This window comes from Dipteris shenzhenensis, chromosome 19 (assembly GCF_047967505.1).
Source record: "Dipteris shenzhenensis isolate YYH24624 ecotype China chromosome 19, Dip_SZ_1.0, whole genome shotgun sequence".
Taxonomy (NCBI): Eukaryota; Viridiplantae; Streptophyta; class Polypodiopsida; order Gleicheniales; family Dipteridaceae; genus Dipteris; species Dipteris shenzhenensis.
The window spans coordinates 34,943,233-34,970,302 of record NC_141614.1 but is presented as its reverse complement, the minus strand read 5'-3'; the positions used below and the strand labels follow the sequence as shown (position 1 = coordinate 34,970,302).

At 47.7% G+C, this 27,070-nt stretch overlaps 1 protein-coding gene across 2 annotated transcripts in view; it reads right to left on the bottom strand.

Moving 5' to 3' along the window:
- Positions 1 to 27,070, bottom strand: part of LOC147890389 (transmembrane and coiled-coil domain-containing protein STS1-like) — a 74,920-nt gene that overhangs the window by 11,581 nt on the left and 36,269 nt on the right. For both annotated transcript variants that reach the window (XM_087390547.1, XM_087390548.1), the window contains exons 9-12: positions 26,760 to 26,830; positions 17,224 to 17,359; positions 5,166 to 5,225; positions 4,991 to 5,073 (exon numbers count right to left, since the gene is read on the bottom strand). In XM_087390547.1, the coding sequence (XP_087246673.1) occupies positions 4,991 to 5,073; positions 5,166 to 5,225; positions 17,224 to 17,359; positions 26,760 to 26,830 (350 nt within the window). The remainder of the gene's footprint in view (positions 1 to 4,990; positions 5,074 to 5,165; positions 5,226 to 17,223; positions 17,360 to 26,759; positions 26,831 to 27,070) is intronic.

Below are 27,070 nucleotides of genomic sequence, written 5' to 3'. Positions count from 1 at the left end.
CGATTGGCAGCATTCCGATGTAGACAAGCCCTGCGTGACCACCCTGCGATATCCATGGATGCGGACCTAACACCCTTGCAGGTCGAGGATCTCTTACAGCAGCGGGATGTGACCTGCAAGGAGAGGAATATGGACTGTGGTTCGAGACGGCCAACTTATGACAGCCCCCGTAGGGCACCCACCCACTCTTCCACATAGGGAGGCGGGGTCTATGAGACCCACGATACCGAGTTCATGCACCATCTGGAACTGTAATGGTATCTTGTGGTCTGATCCAGGGGACTTCTCGAAATCCTCTATAGGATGAGACATAGTCTTTTACACAGAGACACACCCGAGCCCAGAGCACCCACTGCCGATCGTCAACAGATACACATGGGAGTCAGCGTTCAGAGATGAGATGAGGGAGACAAGCGGAGTACGAGGATCTGGAGGAGTGGCGGAGCTCTACAAATCCTCTCATTGGGACCATCTCGCTCGAGAGAAGAGATGCACACTCTAGATTCATGTGCGTCTGGATCCGACGCACAGAGAGCCGTGATCTCTTCATAGCAGTATCCTACTTCCCACCTGAGCTACTTCCCACCTAAGATATCTCACTTTGCTAGGGATACATGTGAGGAGGGTGAAGCGTCTCCATATGTATTTCTCTATCCAGACATTCTGGATCTTTCGAGTCGCAAGGAAGTCCTCCTTGTTGGGGACTTCAACGCAAGGACGAGGACATGTCAAGTACCGCTTCTAGACTTCCGAGATGATTCCATACTACTACCAGACATTGACCTTGATGAGGCAAGGATGACACGAGTATCTGTGGACAGACAGGGACCAATCACATCATACAAGCATGCACTTTCGAACCTGGGTAGGGTACACGACCTCATCATCTATAATGGTCTTGAGCTATGGCCCTCCTCAGGTGGCTTCACTTGTTTCCCACACAGAGGGGGTTCTAGCGTAGTTGACTACATCATGGGATCCCCTGCCTTTACATCACGCATTACCGACTTCTCTGTTTCACCACTCCTCCCTGGGGCAAACCACACTTACCTCTTCTTCAACATCTCTATCCCCGGTCTCACAGCACCACACCCCCCGCCGACCACATACACAACTTATCATGACATCCACTTTGATCACGACTTATCATCCGCTTACTCCACACGGCTATACACACTACTCACATACATTGGTCACATACCCCTACTAGAGAAATGTGCCGCCCTGATTAGCCGCTCACTCCACGAGGTTGCCCTATATGCCTTTTCGTACACCACACGTTCCACCAGACTCCACCTCTTGGTTTTGTGCCCTACAATAGTTGGTACAATGAAGAGTGTAAGGCTTTTCATCGACAGCTCCGACTCGAGGCCAAATATAGCCTTTTGAGTGAACCCGACACGATACGCGAGTATCGTCATCTAGTACGCCAGAAGAAACATGCTTTTGTCTGCCAAAATGAGGAGGAACTACTGAACACTTTGTTCAAGAGCAACTCCAAAGATTTTTGGTGCAAGTTCCTTGAGCGAAAGTCACCCTTACCCCTTACTGACACTCAAGTCTAGCACACCTACGCACGTAGATTGTATGACGTTCCCAACCCACCAGCCTCGGACTTGTCACATTCACCTCACCCTACCAGTTGCACTCTATTCACCAGCGGCAGTGTCAAGGATGCGACATTGAAGCTCCACAATGGCCAAGCGAAAGATCATGAGGGGCTATGCACCGTGTTTGTCGCATATGGGATTGCTGTCCTAGCCTCGATCTTAGCAAAGTTTTTCAATGACGCAATTTGCCTTGGCATCCCACACATGTAGACTCTTAACATTATCACACCCATTCACAAGGCAAGAGATCCCATGAGCCCGAAAACTACAAGACCATTATGATTGGGCATGTCATGTCCAAGATCTATGCATCATTACTCGACACGGAGATCAACAGGTTTGCAGAGATGCACGGACTTAGGGTTGAGGGCTAGGCAGGATTTCGGCGCGACCACGGGACCATGGATCACCTACACTCAAGGGTGTCATAGAGGAGGCCAGGTCACGGAAGCAGAGAGTATATTGTTGCTTTGTGGATTTCCGCAAAGCCTTTGACAAGATCCCACGAGCCCGCCTCATCAGACGCTTGTAGACGTTGGGCTATGACCAGGAGATCATATGGGCTGTTATGGCACTCTATGAGAGAGTCTCAAGCCGAGTTCTTGGGCAGGTGGCGGATGGATGGAGGAGATTATGAGCACCATTAGGGTCAAACAAGATTGCCCACTATCACCAACCTTGTTTGGCCTCTACATAGACGAGCTCGAGACCTTCATGGAATCATTAGGGGGGGCTGGTTGCTCTCTTGCAAGTACTCTGATTCAGATTCTCTTATACTTAGGTGACGTGGTTCTGATGTCCTCCTCTGCTAAGGAGCTCTAGCGACATTTGGATGTACTACAGGTTTTTGTGAGTCACATGATTTGAAGGTCAAACTTGGCAAGACCAAGGTTATGATCTTCAACACATCTCGAGCAATCATACATAGAGAGCAGTTCACATTCGATGGATCACCAGTCGAGATTGTCTCCTCATATACCTACCTGGGTGTCGTCTTCTCTGGCCCAATTTCACGATGAGGCTAGCGATGCAGGCCCGTTTGCGCAGGGGGTATGCCTCACTTGCTCGCATGGAGTGATAGTGCTTCCACTCACACTTTCAGGACCCCCGGACCAAGCCTCTTCTCTTTGACTACTTGGTTCAACCCGTAGGCATGTGCGGCAGCCCTTGTTGGAGGCTGGATATCTCAGACACAGAGTGGGCTCGAGTAGAGCGACTACAAATCCTCTTGCTCTCACGGATGATCCGAGGCAAGCCATCCGTGCCACATCATATCAAACACGCTGAGTTCGGTGCGTCTCCACTGCAGTTAGATGCGGCATTCCAGACCATTACCTATCTACACCGCGTCAGACAGTACGGGGTCCAGTACTGCGAAGCGACGCAGGTTGCCATGGCTGGCTCTGTCTTCATCCATGGACCTCGCAGACAGTGGGGATGAGAGAGGTTGGTATGCCTAGACACGTAGGTGGTTCGAGAGATTGGGGCTTCACATAGAGTCTAGACAGACTGCCTCCCTTCCAGTACAGCTTAGACGCTCTATCTATCCCGCTACAATTGATCAAGACCAGGATCTACTACAGTTGCACACATTCAAAACCTAGTTGGAGCCGAGGGAGCTTCCAGTGAAGCTCAGTTTCTACAGAGACCACTTCCTGCACATCTCTGAGGAGGGTTTATTGCCCCACTAGAGTACACTCGAATCCACTTGCCACACTCATAGAGGATCTCTATCGGACAGTTTCGAGTCACATCACACCAACTCTGCATCGAGAGCAAATGAACTGAGGGGCCCAGGGAGAGACGCCTATGCACATTATGTGATCAATAGGAGGGAGCACTTCGCGTTCAAATGCCCTGTGTACTACAAGATCTGCAGTCGATGCCATTGCCTTTTTAGGGCCGGTTTTGGGCCACTATCCAAACTTCTTTCATACCCAGACCAAGGATCCCTCACTACCTTCATCCATGAGGCGCCTGCCACAGGGAGCACTTACTCAAAACACACAGACAATCTTCAAGCACATGGCCCGACCCTTCTCAGAGCAGGATCACGGAGTTCTTCCAGTCAGATCGCACGAGCCTTGCAACCACTGATAGCAGGCGCAGCAAAGATCCTGATCCTGAGACACACCGCACTCGACAACGGACAAACATGTAGATCACATTGAGCGACCTCCCATCCATGTTCAGGCCTGGGACACAACCCATAGGGATTACGATAGCCCTGGTCAAGAGCAAAGTCATTGCCAGGAGACTGAGACGGGCAGCACCCAAAGACAGTCGCCAGCGCTCCATCAATGGCTACACATCAGTGCCTCTCTGACACGCATATACCCTTGTGGGGGCACATTGCATTGACCAGAGCCAACCAGCCTTGATGGTGATTGACTCGATGATGATGATGACGATGATGCCATTGCTGATTATATGACTATGTACAGCTTAGTACTTAGCATTCAGCATGGGTGATGATGCTCGTTTAGTAGCTTCACCCTTTCTGCTTGTTGTATCAGTTTTCTATCAGTGTCATAGACCCATCGGGCTTCCAAAGACTTAACTGTCTCTCTCTCTCTCTCTCTCTCTCTCACACACACACACACACACACATATAGATAGAAAACTTACGGACATTTTGCATAACTTTTGCACTGAAAGTGGGCTAGCTATTGATATCAGCAAAACAAAGCTAATGATGGCCATAGTCACAATCAAAAGTTCCAGTGAAACTGTTTCAAACTTTCTAAAGCGTTTTGAGATTAAATACCAAATTATTTTGAGATTAAATACCAAATTAGGTTATTTCTTAATTTAAAGGGACAACTGCCGTTTTAGAAGTTCATTGAAATGTTTCAGGGTTGGAAACATTTTGGCATTTTAGGGGGGCCTTGAGACATGCTTCTTGGTGACTATGATGATGGTAAAGACAATCCATCCAAGCACTCCGCCATGTATTATGTACAATGGGCAGCCCCATTGAGAGGGTGGTGTACTCATTTAACCACCTTTGCACTTGATGAAAGAGTAGAGCCAAGATCTACTTCCAGAGAGGAGCATGATTTGAAGTATAAAATGGAATCGCTTGTCACATATTCTTTTCCATGACAAGTGGGATAGTTATCATTATTAAATCAATCAACTTCATAGATGCCTAAGTAACTCATGTGCCTAACGCCACATAGCACCCAAAAGGATATGGTAGGAGACTTGCTTTGAAAGACAATAATTTGATAATGGAGAAATGGATTCTATGTTTGCCTGCTCTTTATCTAACTAAATTGATTGGGTTCCATACAATCAATGCCCATGCATGGGTTGACCTGCCAAAAATAACCTTTAACACTACCAAACTTTCATCTGAATTTTTGAAGGCAAGGTACCATTTTCTCCCTTCTTTGCTAGCTTCTCCAAACACTTGAAAATGACACGAGCCCCAAGAGAAAACCCTATCAACGTTACGGGCCTGCATTGTACATCAACATTCCATTATAAAAAGTTGCTTCCAACAATAGTAGTTACAAATAGTTGATATTGCAAGCTGATCTTAAAGCATACCTACTACCCTGCAATCCTTGGAGAAGTACTTTAGCAAGAAGCTTTCCGACCTTGTCTGACCTGAAACATCCATTCCAAACATCATACATGCAACCCGGAATCTCATAGCAAATATGCAACATGGATCCTCTCTCTCTCTCTCTCTCTCACACACACACACACACACACACACTTTTTTTTTTGGGTGAAAACTATGAGTGATTATATTACAGAGAAGCTAACCCGGAAAAGGGCAGCACAATTACATCATCGCGCACACACACACACACTTTTTTTTTTTGGGTGAAACCAATGTATTTATATTAGAAAAGCTTTTTACAATGAGCATAGTCTACAGAATAGACTATTTAGAAAAATCAAAAGCAGTGGAAAAACACCTCTAAAGAAGATACATCCAAGTCATCCTAATGACAAGCATCATACAGAGATTGTCGTAATGAGGCTCTGAAAAACTCGTAAGGTTGGAGCAATGGTTGCCCCAAGAAAACCTGATTCCTTTGTTTCCAAACAGTCCAGAGTGCCCAAAATCTAACCCAATGAAAAAAGAGAGAGTATTGAGCCTGCACTGAAGTCAACCTCCCAAAGATCCAAAAATATTTCCCAAATCGATGAGTAGGGAAACGCATATGAAGACAGTGTGAAATACGATCCAAGAGAGCTCTGGAGTGAGGACAGAACCACAGAAGATGTGGAACAATCTTAGAAGAACTGGAACATCTCAAACAATGAGGAGCTGCAATCCTGCGCTTAGCCGAAGTGACCCCTACTGAAAAAATGCCCACCAAACATCTCCAAAGAAATAGTCGTTGCTTTAAAGCAGCTTATTTCTCCACAAGACTCTTGGATTTGACTTCCACCAGGAAAGAGGTTTGTGCAGATGCCAAAGAGCATTTCCATGCTGGACAATCCATGGAGGAGGCAAAATCAGCCTATAAGATCACATAGAAGTAAGAGCCTGCAAAGTAAGCGGGTGTAATCCTGGAGTATCAGACACCAGTTGCCAATCTTGAAGTCTATGAGAACCATTACATGGAGGAATTGAAGGAAGGGCTGCAATAAATCACTTATTTTTCTCCATACAAGTCGATGATGCATACCAAGAGGAAAACGACAACACGTATCCGTACCTACCGTACAGGATGTACGGCTACTCCTCGGTCCTTGCAACTGTCCCGCAAGCCACCCACAAGTCCCTGCGTGACACCCACAGGTCCCGACGGTCGCACCTTTCCCTGCTCATGCTGTCCCGCACCTGCTGTACGACCCTCTCTGCATCTATACCATTGTTTTGCGTATCTGTAACAGCCCGCCAGCGCCATATTCCGCTGCTCTTCCGCCCTTGTGTTCCTTTTCTTAAAATTTCGCCTCTGCTGTCCTTGCTTGCACAAATTAGTACGGCTAGTTTGCCCTCCGTCTGGGTTGCCCCTATTGCCTTGAGTGAGGCACAATATGTTGGAAAACAAGCATGTCTCTACTTTTGGCTTGTCCTCTATGTGGTCGACTACAGGGGTTGCCTCTTGTGCTCTTGCTGTACCACTCATCTTTGCTCCATTTAGACTTTGCCATCCTACTTCTCCAAGTGGGAAAGACTTTGGGCCCCTACTTATTCCATTTTATTGGTGTTGCTGGGGCTGCAGCCAGGGTCTGCCCAAGAATACACTATACTCTGGTGTTCCATATTAAGCACCACAAAGGAGACCACGAACGTGGCCCTAGTTTATATCATACTACTCCTACCTCTTGTTCCTACTCCCTACTATCCATTTGGTATACCTTTTATCTTCTAGAATCTACTCTTTGTTTCATATGGCTACTGAATCTCCTCTAAAACACTACGCTCATCGGGATCATTCTGTTGATCCCAAGAGAAGGCTTCCTGAAGATCTTTCAGAAGATAATTTGGATGCACGATATGTTTTCGACACACTTCATGAAGAATTTCATCAGAGCAGACAGGCCTGGAACAAACCTGTTCCGGATGTCAAGTATAAATTGAAGCTTTCTTCGTTGGTAAACCCTCTGAAAAAGCTCTCCCAGACTGCTGTAATTTTGTTTTTTCCAGGAAGGATCCCTGCTGCAAATGATGTAGCACAGTGGATCAAAGCTTTATTGGGTGGATGCTTTGTTGAGGGAGTTTATTTTGCATCAAGAGGATTCTATGAGTGCATCTTGCTGATGTCAGTTACAAGCAGAAGTTACTAGAATTCTCTCCTTTGTTTTATGGCAGACAAATGGTACATGTCTTACCCGAGTCTCCTAACAAGGACTATCAGAGTTTGATTAGGCATCATTGCCCAGTATCAGTGGAAGTGGTTGATTTTCCAGATTATATGCGTGAGGAGTTGCCTGGCCTGGCTGCAGCTTTGGGCCAGGTTATATGTCCCCCTCAACCCACTAGCAATCGTAATAGATTCTGCATTTTATGGGACATTGACAGGCCTACACCTCCCTCCATTGCAGTTGTGGTTGAGGATGTTCAGATGGGTCAGAAATACTTTGATTTAAAGTGGGGAGTCTTTGTAGGAGCTTGTTTTGCATGCCATAAGTTTGGTCACTTGGCATTAGAATGCCCTACTGTGCTCCATAGACCGCCTCCAACAGCTATGCCTCAAAATAATGCTCAGCCCATACCTCGCAATGGAGGACAGTTCCCAACTCCCCAAACCCTACTTTGGATAAGGCATCTAAATCGGTAAATGAGCACTTGATGAAGATCAATACTCCTACAAAGGTCAAGGATAAAGGTAAAGAGAAATTGAAAGACAAAGATGCTCCACAAAATGAAGGGTGGCAGCAACCCAAAAAGATGATTTCCCTCAGACAGCAACCTCTACAATCCAGACATTGGGATGCCACTTCTCCCACTCCAGGACAGGCTTCTTCTTCTCAAGTTTCTCCTGCCACTAGACTATGGACTGATGTTCTAAAAAAAGATATTCCAATCTTTGATCTAACAGATGCTTCTCCTCCTTATGAGCATGGGTCTCAGCAGGAGGCTGAGGATATGGCAGTTGCTTGATGCTTTGTCACTTGTTTGTACATATGTATACAGCTATGAAATGTCTTTCCTATAATGTTCAAGGCCACAAGACAAGCTGGATTCCGGCGGGATCATTGAACCATGGATCGCATTCTCACGCTCAGATGTATCATCGAGGAGGCGAGGGCACGGAAGTAGAGGGTTTACTGTTGCTTTGTGGATTTCCGCAAAGCATTTGATACGGTCCCAAAAGCTCGCCTCCTCTGGCGCCTACAGGATTTGGGTTATGACCAGGAGATCATTTGGGTTGTTGTCACACTTTATGAGAGTCTCAGGTAGAGTCCCGGCAGGGTCTAGGTGGACAGACGAGATCATGAGCACTATTGGGGTCAAACAAGGGTGTCCTTTATCACCTACCCTATTTGGCCTCTACATTGAGGAGCTCGAGACAGTGATGCAGACACAGGGGGGGGATGGATGCTCTCTTGTTGGCACTTTGATCCAGATATTGCTGTAGGCAGATGACGTGGCACTTTTGTCTTCCTCATCAGAGGGGCTCCAGAGACACCTTGATGCACTACCCCCCCGCTGCCCCCTACCTCTCCCTCCCTGCTGCCCCTACCTCTCCCTCCCCGCCCTACCTCTCCCCCACCCGTCAGCCCCCCCACCCCCCTTCTCCTCCCCCGTCATCCCTCTCCCCCCCCCCCCGCTGCCCCCCTCCCCGCTGCCCCCTTCTCCTCCGCCCTCCCTCTCCCTCGCCAGCCCCCTCGCCCCCTTCTCCCCTGCCCCCCTCCCTCGCCCTCCCTCTCCCCCCCCAGTTGCTCTCCCCCTCCCCCCTCCCCGCTGCCCCCTTCTCCTCCGCCCTCCCTCTCCCCCGTCAGCCCCCCCGCCCCCTTCTCCTCCCCCGCCCCCCTCTCTCCCCCTCCCTCTCCCCCCCTCGCTGCTCCCCCCCCCCAAGGAGACCCCCCCCAAAAAAAAAAAAAAAAAACCTCCTCCCTCTCCCTCCCCGCCCCCTTCCTTCCTAACTCAGCTCCCCACGCCTCCCCCTCAGCCTACCTCCATCTCCCCCTTCAGTCTATCCTCTCCTTCCCTTCCCCTCTCTCCTACCCTCTCTTTCTCCTTCTTCCTGCGCCCGCGTTCAGGGTGTCCTAGGCAGTAGTTTCACGGACGGCGGAGCTTTTTCAGTGTTGGACTCGGCCTTTTCACATCGATTGGCGAATGGATCCCCATTCAGCCAATCTCCGTCCACCTCCACCGGCCGCGAGAACCATCATTTTTTCAGAAGACGAGTTGCAGCACCTCAAGAAAGATGTGGAATTAGAGGGCTCCACATCACTTTTCACCCGCAACTTTGGGTCACACCCTTCCAGATCACAGGGTAGAGACTGGATGCTGGCGGCGTTACTAGGAGACCTCGCCCCACACCTCAGGGATATTCGACTTTTGGGACGTGGATTCTTCCAAGTGGTTTTCGAATCCCACGAGTCCACAGCCCTTGTTCTCAAAGCTAATCCCCTGGCTTTGGGTTCGAGGAGGATCTTTCTTTTACCCCACATCTTGGGATTCAATCCGGTCGAGGAGGACAGGCAGGTCACATCACTGTTCATTAGATTTCCTGGTCTTCCTCAGGTCTACCATCGACTGCTTGCCACTATCGGAGCCACATTCGGAGTGGTCACTGAGATTCCCTCCCTTCCTGGCATGCCTTCTTCCTCGGCAGAGGCAGTCAGTGCAGACGGGGTGCCTCGTGTTAGGGTCATTGTCTTTGACTCTAACATCTCAGATGACCACATTATGCTTCAGCGTCCAGACGGCTCTCTCTTTCGACAGAGAGTCGAGATTTCAGGTAGACAGGACCAGTGCAGGATTTGCAGGACCCTTGGGCACTTTGCTAGAGACTGCCCAAGGAAGAGAAAAAGACCCAAGAGGTCTTCTGGTGCGGCTCCTTCACGTACTACCACGACTGCATCTCCCCAGCACCCTGTACCACGCACTCCAGGACCACCAGAGCAACAGGGCGCCATGCTTCGCGCACCCCAGGACCACCAGGGGCAGCAGGGCGCCCAATGCCCGCAACACACCCAGTACCACGATGGAGAGCTATCAGAGCGGCTCCCTTACCTCAAGAGGAGACTTTTGGTCCTGTTCAGACAGACGCCTTTCAGACTCCAGAGGTGGATGTTGCTGCAGCCCCAGACACTACAGTTCCACATCAGGAGGGGCCTTTAGATCCACCAGCCCCAGTCACTTTGGTTGCAGACCCCTTGGTTTCTGACCACGAGGGGGCTACAGGTACTTCCCCGCAGACTGTTCCTGCCACAGTCAGGATAACCGAGAAAGTGCAGGCGTAGATGAGGGCTCCTGATTCCTCTTCACCCCAACCACAGGCCTCCTCAACCCCCAGCTCCAGTTCTGCTAATAGAGGCCTAGCAGGTCCTCCTCCTCCATCTTCCACGAGTGCAGGTCTTCTTCGCACTCCTTGGCCAGACTTGCTTATCAGGAATTCTTTTTCGGCACTGGCAAATTCGGTGACTTTCATGGATGATGAGGAGTTTGTGCCCTCCACCTTAGGGGTCCCGGTCATTGGGATTCCTTCTGACAGCGCCTCCCTTTCAGCAGGTGTGGGGATCCTTTCACCTGTTGAGTTTCCTGCCCTCAGCAGGAGTGTTTCGGCCCAAGGGAAGCTGGTCTCCTCTACTAGGTCGGGTAAGCCTTTCCATCCAGCATCCTCCTGTCGATGAGGATAGTCAGCTGGAACATACAGGGCCTAGGCGGAGTTCCACACCGTCGGCGTAGGCAGCTGATCCGGAACCAGCTTCATCCAGGCGTCATCCAGGCGTCACTGGACGTGCTATTGATATCCTTTTTATCCAAGAACACAAGATGGATGCCAGTGATTGCTCTAAGTCTGGCAAACTGCTTTCAGGACATACCTTCTGGTCGCCTGCTATGGGCACAAGGGGAGGTACTTGCATTTCGGTCTCTCTTTCTATTCTTCCCTTGGTTGCTGGTCATGGTATTATCTCCCCTTCTAGAGCTCAATGGATCATTATTTTGATTGGAGGGCGTAAGATTGGTCTTCTCAATCTTTATGCTTCCAACAACAGAGGGGAGCGGATCTCCTTTTGGAAGGAGTTACTCTCTTGGGCCCCCATTGTAGATTCTTGGATCATTGGTGGCGACTTCAACATGGTTGAGTTGCCTTCAGACAAAAAGGGAGGCAGCCAAGGTGGAATTCATTCTTTGGAGAGGGCAGCCTGGGATGCCTTCCTCTTTCAGTTCAGTGGCAGGGACACTTGGTTGGATGATGCCTTTCATATTATGCCACAGTCACTCCTGTACTCTTGGTCGAACAGGAGAATACACATGCCCATTCATGCACGGATTGACAGATTTTATGTAGATGATTGGGCACTTGACAGAGGATCTGTATGCATTTCTACTGGGGTTTCCACCTTAGATCATTTTCCAGTGGTGTTGCAGATTCTTGAGCCTCATCGGAGAGGACGCTCTGCCAGTGTCAGGATTCCAGATGCTTTTTATGCAGAGGAGAGCCTCATGGAGGATATTTTACAGATTTGGGTTTCTCACATACAGGGTGGAGCTGTCCACCCATCTCAGGTAGCTGCAGCCTTATCCGGAATTAGTGACTATTATCATACAGTCGCTGATTCTAGGAGACGTGAGATTCTCAGATGTGAGATTAGTATACGCCAGCAGTTAGCGTCCCTTCAAAGGGAAGAGCAGAAGAGGCCCACATATGCTTGGATTCAGGAGCGCCTTGCTGCAGCAAGGGCTCATTTGCAGACATTGTTGGATCAGAGAGCAGAATATGCCTTTCATGCACGGGAATCCTTTTGGATTCAGATGGGTGGCAGGGTCAACAAACACTTTTTCTCTACTCATGGGCCCAAACATAGTAGAGATAGTGTTTTGCAGCTTGTTGACTCAGACGGGGTGTTACAGTCAGATCCTGATGCTGTCATGCGTGTAGCTTCAGATTTTTTTGCATCCCTTCTTACTGCAGATCCAGGCACACAGGCCATTGATGATGCCAGAGAGGTTATTTGGCAGTGTATCCCTGTATTGGTGAAGGATGAGAGGTATGTTTCTCTGGATGCACCTTTCACCAATGCAGAATTCAAGACTGCATTACTTGCCCTCCACAAGGGCAAGTGCCCAAGTTAAGATGGACTTACTCCCTCCTTTTTTATTACTTTTTGGGAGCAGATTGGTGATCACATTACATCAGCCCTGCAGGGCGTGTGGGACTCTAGTGAGATGCCGGACTCACTTACAGATGGTCTCATTCATCTCATCCCAAAGGGGGGTAATAGGAATCTTGTGTCTCAATGGAGACCCATCACTCTATTGGGCACTTTTTACAAGATTCTGGCAAAAGCCATTAGTCTACGGCTATAGGTTTTTCTTCCAGATTTGATTACATGACACGCAGACAGGGTTTGTGCATGGCAGAACTATTTTTGATAATATTTTCTCATTTTGGGAGGCCTCAGAATGGGCCATGCAGAGCCGCCAGAGATTGGCCATTCTACTCTTGGACTTTGAGAAAGCTTACGACAGAGTAGACTGGGATTTTTTAGAGGGTACTCTATCTCGCTTTGGTTTTTCAAATGCATGGATTAGAGGAGTATCCTCTTTCTACAGATCAGCCCATAGCCAGTTGCTCATTGGGGGGGTAAGAGAGGACAGGTTTCAGATTTCTAGATCTGTCCGCCAGGGATGTCCTCTTGCCCCATTTCTTTTTCTGTTTGTGGCGGAAGCTATGAGTATCTACATTAGATCTTAAGCTGATATTTATGGGCTGAGGCTTCCTATCTGCCGGGAAGAAGAGCTCCTGGATAGTGAGTTGGCAGATGACACGGCTGCTTTTTTGGATGCCTCCCCCAGGACACTCACTTCCTTCCGGACAGCCTTGGATTTGTTTTGCACAGCTGCGAGTGCACACATTAATTGGCATAAATCCAGTGGTTTTTGGATTTGTGAGGATGACACCCCGGATTGGGGTAATGATATTGGCTTCACTTGGGTACAGAGGGGCGTCTTCATCAGATATTTGGGCTGCCAGGTTGGGGTGGGCATCTCTCCTTCACAACAGTTTGCTCCGGTGTTAGAAAGCATCAGAAGAAAGCTCCTTTTCTGGAGCTCAACCAAACTTGACTTCGCCTCCAGGGTGGTGGTGGTTAACCAGGTTCTTCTAGCCACAACATGGTTTGTATGCTCTTGTTGGTGCCACTCTAGGGATTGTATCACTCAGCTTAAGAGGCCTGTACGAAAATTTTTATGGAGTAGTCTAGATGGCACAACTGATGTTACAGCCAGGGTGGCTTGGGAGACCTTGATTCTTCCTACAAGAGAAGGGGGTTTGAATATCATCAACTTGGATCTACAGTGCAGAGCTTTACTCTGCAAGTTCATTGTGAGAGGGCTTATGCCAGAAGAGCCTTGGAAGGATTTTTTTATCAGATGCATACAGTCTCGCACGCCCACTTCAAGAGAGAATTGGACACACAGTACTAGATGGGTTTTCACCACATCCCACCTCAAGTCTCCCTCTTCCCCTCTTATGGTTGCTATCCTGAAAGCATGGGCCAGCTTCAGGAGTACTCTTCGCACAATTCCCCCATCCACCCGTGAAGAGATTGAAAGGCAGCCTATCATGTGGAATGACAGGATTTTGGATGAGCTTGGCAGACCACTTGGAGCTTCTCCTTACATGCAGTGGCCAAGATGGGAGAGGGGCCCTGCATCTACAGTGGGAGCATGGAAATCCTTCAGGAAGCTTCCTGCAGACCAACAGGCCCAGATGGTTCTTAATCTCAGAGGGAGTGCAGGGAGAGTCCAACAGATTGCAGCCTTGCCCTTGGATTGGGTGGACACAAATGACATGCCTATTATTTGCTCCACCTGGATGGGGGCATTTTCCAGATTGGGAGTTCCTTTACAGGTGATTGCTTTTCTTGACCCACATGAGGATGCCTTAGTATTTGATGTTTCTTCGGGGGGCAGGCTGTCCAGATCCACAGACAATATCTTGTTGGAGGTACCATTTCAGCCAGTCAGGATAGTGAGCTTCATGGAGCATGGCTCTCTTTCACAGTGGTACTTGGATCTTGACCCGCTTCTCCTCGCCCTTGGCTCATGGAGGCTGTGGCTCTATGGAGGTGTCCCAATTAAGTTTTTGCAGTGGGACCCTGGGGAATGGGAATGGATAGATGAAGGGCACCGAGAGAAGGGCATCCCCTTCTTTCGTTACACGGTCAGTAATGCCAAGAAATTCAAGCTCAGCTGTAGGGGTTGGAGGCCCACCAGAGCTCATCATTGGGAGAACTTTCAGATTCCTGCTGACTTGCAGAAATTTTTTTGGCAGAGACTCTGGAAATCCCACCAGAATAGAAAAATCACTCTCTTCTTTTGGCTTTCTATTCATGGTGGGATAGCAGTAAACCATTGGAGGTCCAAGTTCGGAGCTGACCCTTCTTGCCCTCGCTGCCTTCTGCTTTGGAGACAATACAGCACTGCCTTTGGGATTGCAGACAGGCGAGAATCATATGGAAGGGGATTGCAAGACTTTTCAGCAGTTTTGTTCGCCGACCTTTCTATATGACCTGGGGATCAGTGGCTTGGCTTACTCTTTCAGGGCCCCAGGTATTTTTTGAGAGACTTGATTCCTCTTGGGCTCTTCACATCCGACGACACCTTGTGGAGTCGTGCTCTCCAGAGGATGTTCCGGCCACTCTTTTCAAGGCTGCTCACTCCTCGGTCGACTCTCCATGGGAGATCCTAGCTAGCATTGCAGCATGGCACATTTGGAGAGCCAGATGCACTGAGGCTTTGGAGGGTTCTCAGGTTCACCCTTCTCAGATCTTGGCCAGTACTTCGACAGATACGATACACACTCTGATGGCCATTTGGGCGACCATGCAGGGATCATCTCGAGCAGCCTCCTCCAGGAGAGTTACTTTTCTCAGAGATTGGAGAGACTCTCCCTTCTTTGCTGAGACTTCTACAGGGTTGAGATGGCATTCTCAGCCTCAGCCTTGGTTTCTTTCTACCTCATTCCTCTGAGGTGTTTTTTATTACATGCTTAGCATGGTGTATTTCCGCACAGAGCTTGCTCTAGCGGGTTTCTTTCTTACTTAATAGAAGTCTCTTTTGTGAAAAAAAAATAAAAAAAATCAGAGCTTACAATCTCATGAAGTTGGGCATCCGGTTCATTGATGATGTGGTAGATACTCAAGGGCATATTCTCTCTTTTCCGGCAGCATGCCAACACTACAATCTTGGGATGCATCATAGACCCATATGGAAAGCTATTGCCGATCTCTTACTCCCTTTGGTCCCGATTCCAACATTGGAAGTAAGAGACATGCTTCAAGATTGGCATCTTCAGTCCTCAAGTCCAGGGTTATCCTCTCAGCCTTTGCATCTATTGACTTCCATACAGGCTTATCGATTGATATTACCTCCTCCATGGATTGCTCATCATGCACATTCTCTTTCGCATCTGAATAAGTCTTTAACTTGGTGGAAAGGAAAATTGAAATTGCTATGGAAGTTGAAAATGCCATTGAAGCAGCGACTCTTTCTCTGGAGATGTATTGTTGGTATTTTTCCAGTGGGAGTGAAATTGGCTCAAAGAAGGATTGCCTCTCCTCTTTGTCCAAGATGTCATCATACTCCTGAGAGTATTCAGCACTTATTGTGGTTTTGTTCATATTCCAGAGACCTTCTGGACAAGATCTCCTATTTTTTATCTCTCAGATTTCCTGCACACAGGTTCTCGAGGTTTTTCTGGATGTTTGGCAAATTATTAGCTTCTTTGTCACAGTATTCTCTTTTCTTCCATTGGACCAGATACTGGGCCTTATGGACCCTCTGGCTACAGCAAAATCATGCATATCTGAATTCACAGTTCTTCCGAGCCTCATTGCGGCAATCCTTATATGATGCCTTGCATGAAGAAGATTTGCATTCAGCTTTTCTTTTACTGTTTCTGATGGATAGGGCATTGGCTCTTTTCTCGAACACTGCCCTATTGTAAAATGGATGTTTCATAATATAATTTTCTTAGTTTCACCACACACAAAAAAAAGTGTGTGTGTGTGTGTGTGTGTGTGTGTGTGTGTCCGTCCCAATCAGAGGTGTCACTATCGATATGGCCCGCCTAATACAAACATCACAGAGACCTCGTCCCCCATAGTCAAGAGAGAGAACCCGGAAAACACGGACACAAGATATTTTCACAGCTCATAGGACAGCCACCCTAGCACCGGGCTACATATCTTCACTTTGAGTATGAGTACTAGTTCTGATTTCTTGTATTTAGAGTTTGGTTTTAGCATAGTACTCAGCAAAGGGCCTTAGGGAGCCCTTTGCTTCAGCCCATAGTGGCTTGTATGGGTTATCTTTGTGATTGTACTTTGTCTCATAGGCCAGTGAGGCCTTCCAAAGACGGTAATACATCTCTCTCTCTCTCTCTCTCTCTCTCTCTCTCTCTCTATATATATATATATATATATATATATATATTGGAATCCTGCAGACTGGAGTTCGCAGATTTGCAATAGAACAATAGATACAAAGTGTCACACATAGCTCACATCCCAACTTATCTTCTAGGAAGTCTTGTGGAGCACTGCAATCTGCGACACTTGTTGGTAGGTTCTAGGAGGTCTTGTGGACCTTGATTTCTTGCTAACTATGGCATGTATTTTGATACTTCCAAGTATTAGAAGCTCAAACATTCCTCAATTCTCTTGTGGGCCATTCCATTCTTGCTAGCTACGGCAATGCATTTTGATACTTCCATTTACAACCCTCAATTTTCCTCCTTGGTACTTCATCCTGGATGAGTCATCTGATGTGTTCACTCTCTTGCTTTGTAGAAGCTTATTAAGGTCATCTGAGTTTTCACTCTCAGGGTTCTCAATCGTAATTCAGTCATCACCATGTTAAAGCACATATGTAAAATAACTATATTATTGTTGCATGTACATTTACAAGTGACATGTTAAATCATCAATCACAATAATCAAGGTGGGCTGTAATCTATACCTGTCAACCGCTATAGTCCACTTGCTGTCTATAAGATCAGTAAGGGACAGCAAAGCAGATGGCCATGCCAAAGCAGCTACTAGTGTACTTAGGACAGTTAGCATGGCTCCCTGTTTCATCACCTCCTTGGTAATACCTGCACATGGCAAGTGTTATGAATACAAACACAAGCAGAGAATCCACTCAGCATATTGAGAATGAGGAACATAAATTTATTCAGGCAATATGAAAAGTGGCTTTCTTCCATTCACCTGACTTGAAGTCAAAACCTTTCCACACCTACAAGTTTCAATGAGACCAGTCTTAAAGTAAACACCCAACTAGCATCATTGCCTCATTGCCTAACCAAGCTAAATACTTGATAAGATGTCCTAACCCTGTTACAATGGTATGAATGTTTGGTGTGAATGTGTCACATTTCTACACTATCCGTCTCAAAGATCCCAACATGTGATGTTAAAAAATACTATATGCACATAAATCTATGGGCAGAGAGTCAGTCCCAAACATACAAGTTTGCAATTAAGTTGAGGTGACAAACACAAGAATGACCCAATGAAGCATTCATCTGCTGCCAGGTAAATTCCTTCACCCTCACCTTCCTCAGATAATAATTGATCATTGTGAACACTCACACTGGCACGGCAATTCACCTATGCTCTCCTAATCTTCCGCAGTTAATGCTTTTGTTTTTTTGACACCCTATTGACAATTCAGCGTGCAGTACCATTAGATGTTAGCACAGTAGATTGAACTTAGAAAAGATGTCCATTAGAGTACGATACTATTGATTCTGCACTGATTTTAAAAAAGAAGCAGGATGGATAATAGATTCATCAGCCTTGCACTGAATGTAAACTAAGGACATTGACGAATATTGTTGAAGAAAGTAGAGTACATTCCTTGCTACAACTTTGTATGTAGGAATTAGTCGTTGCTCAATGAATGCATCCAACCCAGTGGTTTTTGCTCACAAATAGTTGACCATTGGCTCAGTCCTCCCATGACTCCAAGACACCCCATGTTGTGCTCGTGAGTGTCTACTTCCAGACCCTATTACCCTTCTTCCCTCTAGGCACAGCTTGCATTCGAAATTTAATAGCTCTAACTAAATCAGAGTAGACAAACGCATGCGGGCTTTTATGCATTAAGCCATATCCTAGTCACATTTTATGAGGCTATTTAGGGTTTCTGCATCAGCCAAATGACTGAGGCAAATGATAGCAATATCCTCAGTTTATAAACATAACTTATTGCTGGTGCTCACATTCCCTGTGACAAATTCATAGCCCATCACCTACAGAAACTTGACCTACAATTTTGTTGTTGCCTGTAAGGAACAACACTGTTATAAGTGATTGATAAGCCCTGCATGATTGGTTGATCAGGTGCACAGAGATAACTATTCAATAATAACAATTCCTTACCTCCATTCTTTGGCATTCACATTTGCAAACAGAAAGCCTTAATTAATTTTTGATGATAGAAAACGAGTCTATTTTGGACATGGAAGAGATATATGTAAGACTAGAACATTTCCAATTGTGCAAATTCAGATTTTTGTTGTTGCTCCTCCCCACTCCCTTGCTGCACCCTCTCCCTCAGCCCGTCCCTCCCTCTCTCCCTTGCCCTCAGCCCCTCCCCCTCCCTCAGCCCCTCCCTCCCTTCTCCTCCTCCCCTTCAGCCCGCCCCCTTCCCTTCAGCCCGCTCCCTCTCCTCCCCCTCTCAGCCTGCTCCTCCGCCCCCTCCCTGCCTGTTCCTCTGCCCCCTCCCTGCCTCTCAGCCCGCCCCTTCCTCTCCCTCTCCTCCCCCTTCCCTTCAGCCCGCTCCCCCTCCTCCCCCTCTCAGCCTGCTCCTCCGCCCCCTCCCTGCCTGCTCCTCCGCCCCCTCCCTGCCTCTCTGCCCGCCCCTTCCTCTCCCTCTCCTCTCCCTCTCAGCCTGCGCCGCCCCCTCCCTGCGCCTGCGCCGCCCCCTCCCTGCCTCTCAGCCCGCCCCTCCCTCTCCTTCCTCTCCCTCTCCTCTCCCTCTCAGCCTGCCGCAGCCCCCTTCCTCCCTCTCCTCTCCCTCCTCTCCCTCTCCTCTCAGCCCGCCCCCTCCCTGCCCCTCAGCCCGCCCCCTTCCTGCCTCTCCTTCCTCTCCCTCTCCTCTCCCTAGCCTGCCCCCTCCCTCCCTCTCAGCCTGCCCCCTCCGCTTCAGCCTCTCACCTCTACCCCTCCCCTCCTCACCCCTTCCCCCGCTCCCTCCTCACCCCCTTTCCCCGTTTTCTACCCCCCTATCTCCCGCAGCATTTTTTGGAGCGGAAGGAGCCTCCAAATTGTCAGAGTCGGCCTCCTCACCTCGATTGGCGATGGATACTCTGTCAGCCAATCCTACTCCACCTCCACCGGCCGCGAAAACTATTACCTTTTCTAAAGACGAGTTGTAGCAGCTCAAGAAGGATGTAGAGATTGAATGCTCTACCACGTTGCTAGCACGCATCTTCGGGTCTCACCCCTCCAAATCCCAAGCCAGAGACTGCATGCTTGCGGCTCTCCCCCCAGACCTCACTCCACGATTGTTAGATGTTCGTCTTCTGGGACGAGGTTTTTTCCAGGTTGTTTTTGACACTCCAGAGGCTGCGAGCACTGTGCTCAAAGCTGAGTTTTTACACCTGGGACACAGGACGATCTTCTTTGAAGCCTTTCATATTGGTTTCGACCCAGTGGAGGCAGATAAGGAAATCTTTTCGCTCTTCATCAGATTTCCCAGGCTTCCCCAGGTTTACCATCGACTTCTTTCTATTATTGGGGAGCATTTTGGCGCAGTTGCTGAGATCCCACCCCTCCCTGGGTTGCCATTGACTGCAGCAGAGGCAACCAAGGCTGATGGGGTACCTAGAGTTAGGGTCCTCTGTAAGGATCCTAACCTCAAGATGGACCATGTTATGATCCAGCGCCCGGATGGTTCCTTTTTTCGCCAGAGAGTAGAGATTTCAGGCAGACAGGACCAGTGCAGGATATGCAGGACCATTGGACACTTTGCCAGGGATTGCCCCAGGAAGAAGAAAAGGCCCAAGAAGCCCTCTGGTACAGCTACCGTCCCATGGCCTCAACAGGGGGTGGTACAGGTCCAGCACTTGCTCCTCGGCCTCGACAGAGGGGTGGTACAGGTCCAGCACCTGCTCCTCGACCTTCACATGGCGGTCCTCCTCAGAATGGTGGTGGTACAGGTCCAGCACCTGCTCCTCGGCCTCGACGGGGGGGTGGTACAGGTCCATCACCTGCTCCTCGACCCCCACCTACCTCAGGGGCACGCGACGCTCTCCAGTGGGTTCCGGCACGTGTGCAGATCCCTCCTTCAGTTCACGAGGGTACATTAGTGGACTCTGCTTCACCTCGAGCTGTCCCTCCAGTCTCACCTCGCACAGTCCGAGACACTGAAGCTTCGACCTCCTCCCCGGTTGCAGCTTCTTCCCTAGATCCAGCGGTGCCAGACGCTCTTCTTGAGGCAATAGAGGTCTCCACAGTTGGGCAGACATAGGATAGAGAGCAGTCCTCACTTCCTCCCTTGGATAGAGGGAAGGGGATGGTTTACACTATTGATCCTCTTCCCTCAAAAGGGATCCTTCGCACTCCGGTGTCTGGCTTGCTTCACAAAAACTCTTTTTCAGCCCTGGCAGATGGTTCAGATTTCCCAAAGGAGTTTGTGCCCGCTACTTTTGGGGAGCCAGTGATTGGGTTTCCTGTTGACAGGGCTTCTTCTTCAGGTGGCAGGGTTCTTTCCCCTGTTGATTTTCCGCCACTTGGTTCCATTCCTCCCTCCTCGAGCAGGAGGTCTTCCCCTGTTGAGGGGTTTGTTTCCGCTACTAGGTCGGGTAAGGTGTTCCACTCTACATCCTCCCGTCAATGAGGATTATTAGTTGGAACATACAGGGCCTAGGTGGCGTCCCACATCGCCGCCGTAGACAGCTGATCCGGGATCAGCTTCATCCAGGCGTTACTGGGGGTTCCATTGATATCTTATTTATTCAAGAGCACAAACTGGGTTCTAGAGATTGTGCCAAGTCAGGCAAGTTGCTTTCTAGCCATACTTTTTGGTCGCCTGCTTTGGGCACCAGGGGGGCACTTCTATTTCAGTTTCGCAGTCGGTTCTCCCCTTAGTTGTTGGACACGGAGTCATTATTTCCTCTAGAGCTCAGTGGATTATTCTTTTGATTGGAGGACGTAAGGTTGGTTTCCTTAACCTGTATGCCTCCAACATTAGAGGGGAACATGTCCTTATGTGGAAGAATTTGCTCTCCTGGGTCCCCATTGCGGATTCATGGGTGATTGGAGGTGACTTTAACATGGTCGAGTTACCGTCAGACAAAAAAGGGGGTAGAGAAGGCGGACTTCACTCTTTGGAGAGAGCAGCTTGGGATGGGGGACGAGCATTTTCCGAGCGAAATCTTCCGAGCGTCCGAGCGAAGGAAAAAAAAAGCTTCCAACTATGCAAAAATATGACAAAAATGGATCAGAAGAAAACATAGTTTCACTTAGAAATATGAAAAGTATTATAGGAATGCCTATTTTATACATGAATATTTATATGAATCTTTGGGAATGGTGAGAACATAATGGGATGGCTTTTGAAGAAACCCACATGTAAAGTAGACTTCTCTATGAAAATTCCCTTATGATCCTTCTTACAACTTTTTACTTAAGAGGGGGTGACATTGAATGACCTCTCTCAACCTATCTTTATGAAAGGGTTTCTTCAAAGAAAACTCATTGAAGCAAGCCATCAAGGTAGTTTCGCTAGCGAAACCCCTTTGAACAAGGTCTTTCAAGGTAGTTTCGCTGGCGAAACTACCTTGGACAACACTTTTAAAAGTGACATAACTTTCACATCCAATGTCCAAATATAGTCATTCAGCCACTCAAATTGATCGGAAAACCCCATTTGAACACCTCTATGAGGTTATATTTTGGAAAACCTTGCATATATAGTATTAAATATTACATGTATTTTATGAGAGTGATATATAAGCCCAAGTTAATACTTATTTATAGTAATTTAAACTTCTGTAGAAACATGTCCATAAATATCTTGTTATTAATACTATAAAAACACTTGAAAGATATTGCCATATGATATAAATGTGTTTAATAAGTAATTATTTATGTATAATATTATTATATTGAGAGTGATTATGAGGGACGTTTCTTAAATGAATTATTTTTCAATACTTTTTTAAGGTAAGGAATGTCTATGAATAAGAAGATTTATGTTATGTAAAAATGAATGAGTGACTAGTCTGTATAATTTTATGATAAAGGGATCTAGTTCTAATGAAAGTAAAAGTGTAAAAACCATGTTTCCTAAAGAAATACTATTTTTAAAATCTCTTGAAAAACACGCTCGTATAAACCTGCTCATAGGTTTTTGCTCGTAAAATTGACGCATCCCTTGGGATGCCTTCCTTTTTCACTTCTGTGGCAGAGATACTTGGTTGGATGATGCCTTTCTTATTCAGCCACAGTCCCTCCTGTTCTCTTGGTCGAACAGGAGGCAGCAGATGCCTATTCATGCACGCATTGATAGATTCTATGTAGATGATTGGGCACTAGACAGAGGTGGATCGGTATGCATTGCTGCTGGGGTTTCCACTTCAGACCACTTTCCTGTTGTGCTGGCTATCTCAAAGCCTCACTTGAGAGGCCGGTCTGCCAGCATCAGGATTCCAGATGCCTTTTACACAAAAGAGGACCTTATAGAGGCAGCCCTGCAGATATGGGTTTCTCATGTCCAGGGTGGGCAGCCATATCCATCACATGTAGCTGCTGCCCTTTCTGGTATTAGCGACTTCTACCACTCAGTTGCTTGTACAAGGAGACGAGATATTCTCAGACGTGAGATTGGTGTTCGCTAGCAGTTGGCAGCTTTGCAGAGGGAAGAGCAGAAACGGCCTTCAGATGCTTGGATTCAGGAGCGCCTTGCTGCAGCAAGGGCTCATCAGCAGATATTGCTTGATCAGAGAGCAGAGTATGCCTTTCATGCACGGGAGTCCTGGATTAAGATGGGTGGTAGAGTCAATAAACACGTTTTCTCTACTCTTGGCCCTAGACATAGTAGAGAGAGTGTATCCCAGCTTATTGACTCACATGGGGTTTTACAGACAGAGCCTGATGATGTCTTACGCATAGCTTCAGATTTCTATGCCACCCTTCTTACTGCTGATCCTGAGACACATGATAGAGAGGAGGCTAGACAAGCTTTTTGGCAGAGCATCCCTGTGTTGGTGAATCCGGGTATGCATGTTCTACTCGATGCACCTTTCACCAACACAGAGTTCAGGACTGCACTTTCAGCCCTTCACAAGGGCAAGTGCCCAGGTTCGGCGGATGGCCTCACCCCGTCTTTTTTCATTGCATTTTGGGATATGATTGGAGACTATATTACTTCAGCCCTGCAGGCCATTTGGGACTCTGGTGAGATGCCTGGGTCGCTTACAGAGGGTCTCATCCACCTTATCCCAAAAGGAGGTTGCAGAAATTTAGTGTCCCAGTGAAGGCCTAATACTTCTGGGGACTTGTTACAAGATTCTGGCCAAGGCAATCAGCCTCCGATTGCAGCCCCTTCTCCCTGATCTTATTCATGACACTCAGACCGGATTTGTGCATGGCAGAAGCATTTTTTATAACATTTTCTCTTTCTGGGAAGCTTCAGAGTGGGCCATGCAGAGTGGCCAGAATCTAGCCATTCTACTTTTGGATTTTGAGAAAGCTTATGACAAAGTAGATTGGGGTTTTTTGGAGGGCACCCTTCTACGCTTTGGCTTTACTGATGCTTGGATCAGAGGTGTTTCCTCTTTGTACAGATCAGCCCACAACCAGGTACTTATTGGTGGGGTAAGGGGTGAGAGATTTCAGATTTCGAGATCAGTCCGTCAGGGATGCCCGCTTGCTCCTTTCCTTTTTTTGTTCGTGGCCGAAGCTATGAGTATCTATGTTAGATCTCAAGCTGACATCTTTGGGCTAAGACTTCCCATCAGAAGGGAAGAGGAGCTACTTGACAGTGAGTTGGCAAATGACACAGTAGTTTACTTGGATGCCACTCCACAGACGCTCACTTCTTTTAGGACAGCATTGGATTTATTTTGCTTGGCGGCAGGGGCGCAGATAAATTGGCATAAATCCAATGGCTTTTGGATCAGTGATGAGGACACTCCAGTTTGGGGGCTTGACATAGGATTCACTTGGGTTCAGAGGGGTGAGCCTATCAGGTATTTGGGCTGCCAGGTCGGCTTGGATGTTTCTTCCACGCAACAGTTTGCTCCCGTTTTGGAGAGCATCAGGAGGAAGCTTCTTTTTTGGAGCTCAGCCAAGCTGGATCTTGCCTCTAGAGCTGTGGTGGTCAACCAGGTCCTCTTGGCCACGGCCTGGTTTGTTTGTTCATGCTGGTGCGGTTCTAGGGACTGCATCATTCAGCTCAGAAGACCGATCAGAAACTTTGTTTGGAGTGGGCTTGATGGCACAGCAGATGCCTTAGCCAGGGTGGCTTGGGAGACCCTCATCCTCCCTACACAGGAAGGGGGTCTCAATATTATTGATCCAGATTTACAGTGCAGAGCTTTACTTTGCAAGATGGTGGTGCGGGGACTTATGCCAGGGCAGGAACCGTGGAAGGACTTTCTTATTAGCAGCATACAGAGGTGCACACCTTCTTCAGGAGGAGACTGGATGAGCAGTGTTAGGTGGATCTTCACCATAGCACACCTCAGATCACCTTCGTCCCCTCTCGTGGTTGCCATTTTGAAAGCTTGGGCCAGTTTCAGAAGCACTCTTCGGAGGATTCCTCCTTCCTCTCGGGAAGAGATTGATAGGCAACCCATCATGTGGAATGACAGTATTTTAGATGATCATGGCAGACCACTAGGTGCCTCACTCTACATGCAGTGGTCCAGGTGGGAGAGGGGACCTGCATCATCTATGGGGTCTTGGAAAGCTTTCCGCAGGCTTCCAAAGGAGACCCAATCAAGGTTGACAGGACATCTCAGAGGGAGTGCAGGGAGGATCTTGCAGATTGAGGCAGCCCTTCCAGAGGTTTGGGTAGACACAGATGATATGCCACTCACATCCTCCACTTGGGCAGGTACTTTTACGAGAGGTGGTGTTCCGCTTCAGGTTTTGGCCTTTCGAGATGCACAGGAGGATGCTTTAGTTTTTAGTGTCCAGGATGGTGGCAGATTGCTCAGGTCCACAGAGGACATCTTGCTTGAGTCTGCTTTTCAGCCTATCAGGGTTGTAGGTCTTTTGGTGCAGGGATCTGATTCAGAGTGGTTCCTAGACCCAGACCCCCGGCTACTCTCCACCGGGTCTTGGAGGCTCTGGCTCTATGGGGGAGTTCCCATCAGGTATTTGCAGTGGGACCCCGGAGCGGTTCGACGTCATCAGACTGAGTCTTGTTCGTTGGATGTGGTACCACACCTTCCTTTTACAGCTGTACATGCCTCTATGGATACTTCTTGGGAGATTCTAGCGAGCATAGCATCCTGGCATATCTGGAGAGCCAGATGCACAGAGGCTCTGGAGGGTACTCAGGTTCATCCCTCGCACACATTGGCTAGTATCTGGACAGACACCGTACATACTTTGATGGCCGTATGGACGGGTATGCAAGGAGACTCCCATGCAGCCTCAGCTAGGAGGGCTTCTTTCTTCAGGGAATGGAAGGATTCTCCTTTCTTCTCTGAGACTACTACAAGGTTGAGGTGGCACTTTCAGCCTCAGCCTTGGTTGTTTTCCACCTCACTCTGAGGGGGGTTTTTATTTATCCTCATGATTTCATGATGTATTCCGCTTTGAGCTTGCTCTCGCGGGTTTTTTCTCTTACTTAATAGAAGTCTCTTTCTTGAAAAAAAAAAATTTATTGAGAATTTTTAGCTGTTGGGGCTTCTACACCCTCCTATGATATGTCGATAAAGTTGAACAGCTGATCACTACTTGGATGAAAATTCAAAGAATTTGCATGTCCGCTAAGGTTATAGAAAAATATACCTTTGTAAGACTAGAATGTATCCAATCGTACATGGAAGGATCACTATCTTAATGTTTGCTGCTAATTAGATTTAGTAGACCCATTCAGCAAGACTCCAAGCATATCTTCAATATTGAGGAGCTTTTGTGATAGATGGAATTTTTATCAAACTTAAAAGGTGAAGGTCGTGACATTCCAGTCATTCAAGCCTGTGCTGTCTTTCACTTCATGATGAAATGGAAAGAAGTCCCTTCAACAAGGGCCCTGGTTTGATACTTGGCGATATGAAGTTAGACGGTGCTCAAGGAAAATTCCCAGAATGGCAGAAGGAACTCATTTGCATATGGTAAGCTGGCTACATGACAAACTCGCAATTTTGTTTAGGGAGCCTTTTAGTCAAAATCAAGTTTGTCTCTCCACGAAGCAGAAGGAAACCAGACCACTCCTCAACCACAATCAATTTCAAGTCTAATAAAGGCTATAACTGCTTCCATGTTACATGAACTTAAAGTCGCACCAAATTAGGTTTCAGCACTTACTTGCAGTGAGCCAGTCTTGTATAGCAGTGCTAACCACCGTAAGAATTTTTGTTTCCCATCTAAGCGCATACCTGGTACATAACAACCATAGTGAGACACTTGTGCAGGTGTACACGCACGCACGCGCGCACACACAAATCTTTCTAATTATTTGTGTTGTATATATATATATGTATGTACATACACACACACTTTTTTTTTGTTGGTGAAATCTATGGAAATTCATATTACAAGAGGCAGTTCCCAAAGAAGGAGTTGCAATTACAACATCAAAAGATCTCTATATAGGACGAATACATACACACTTTTCT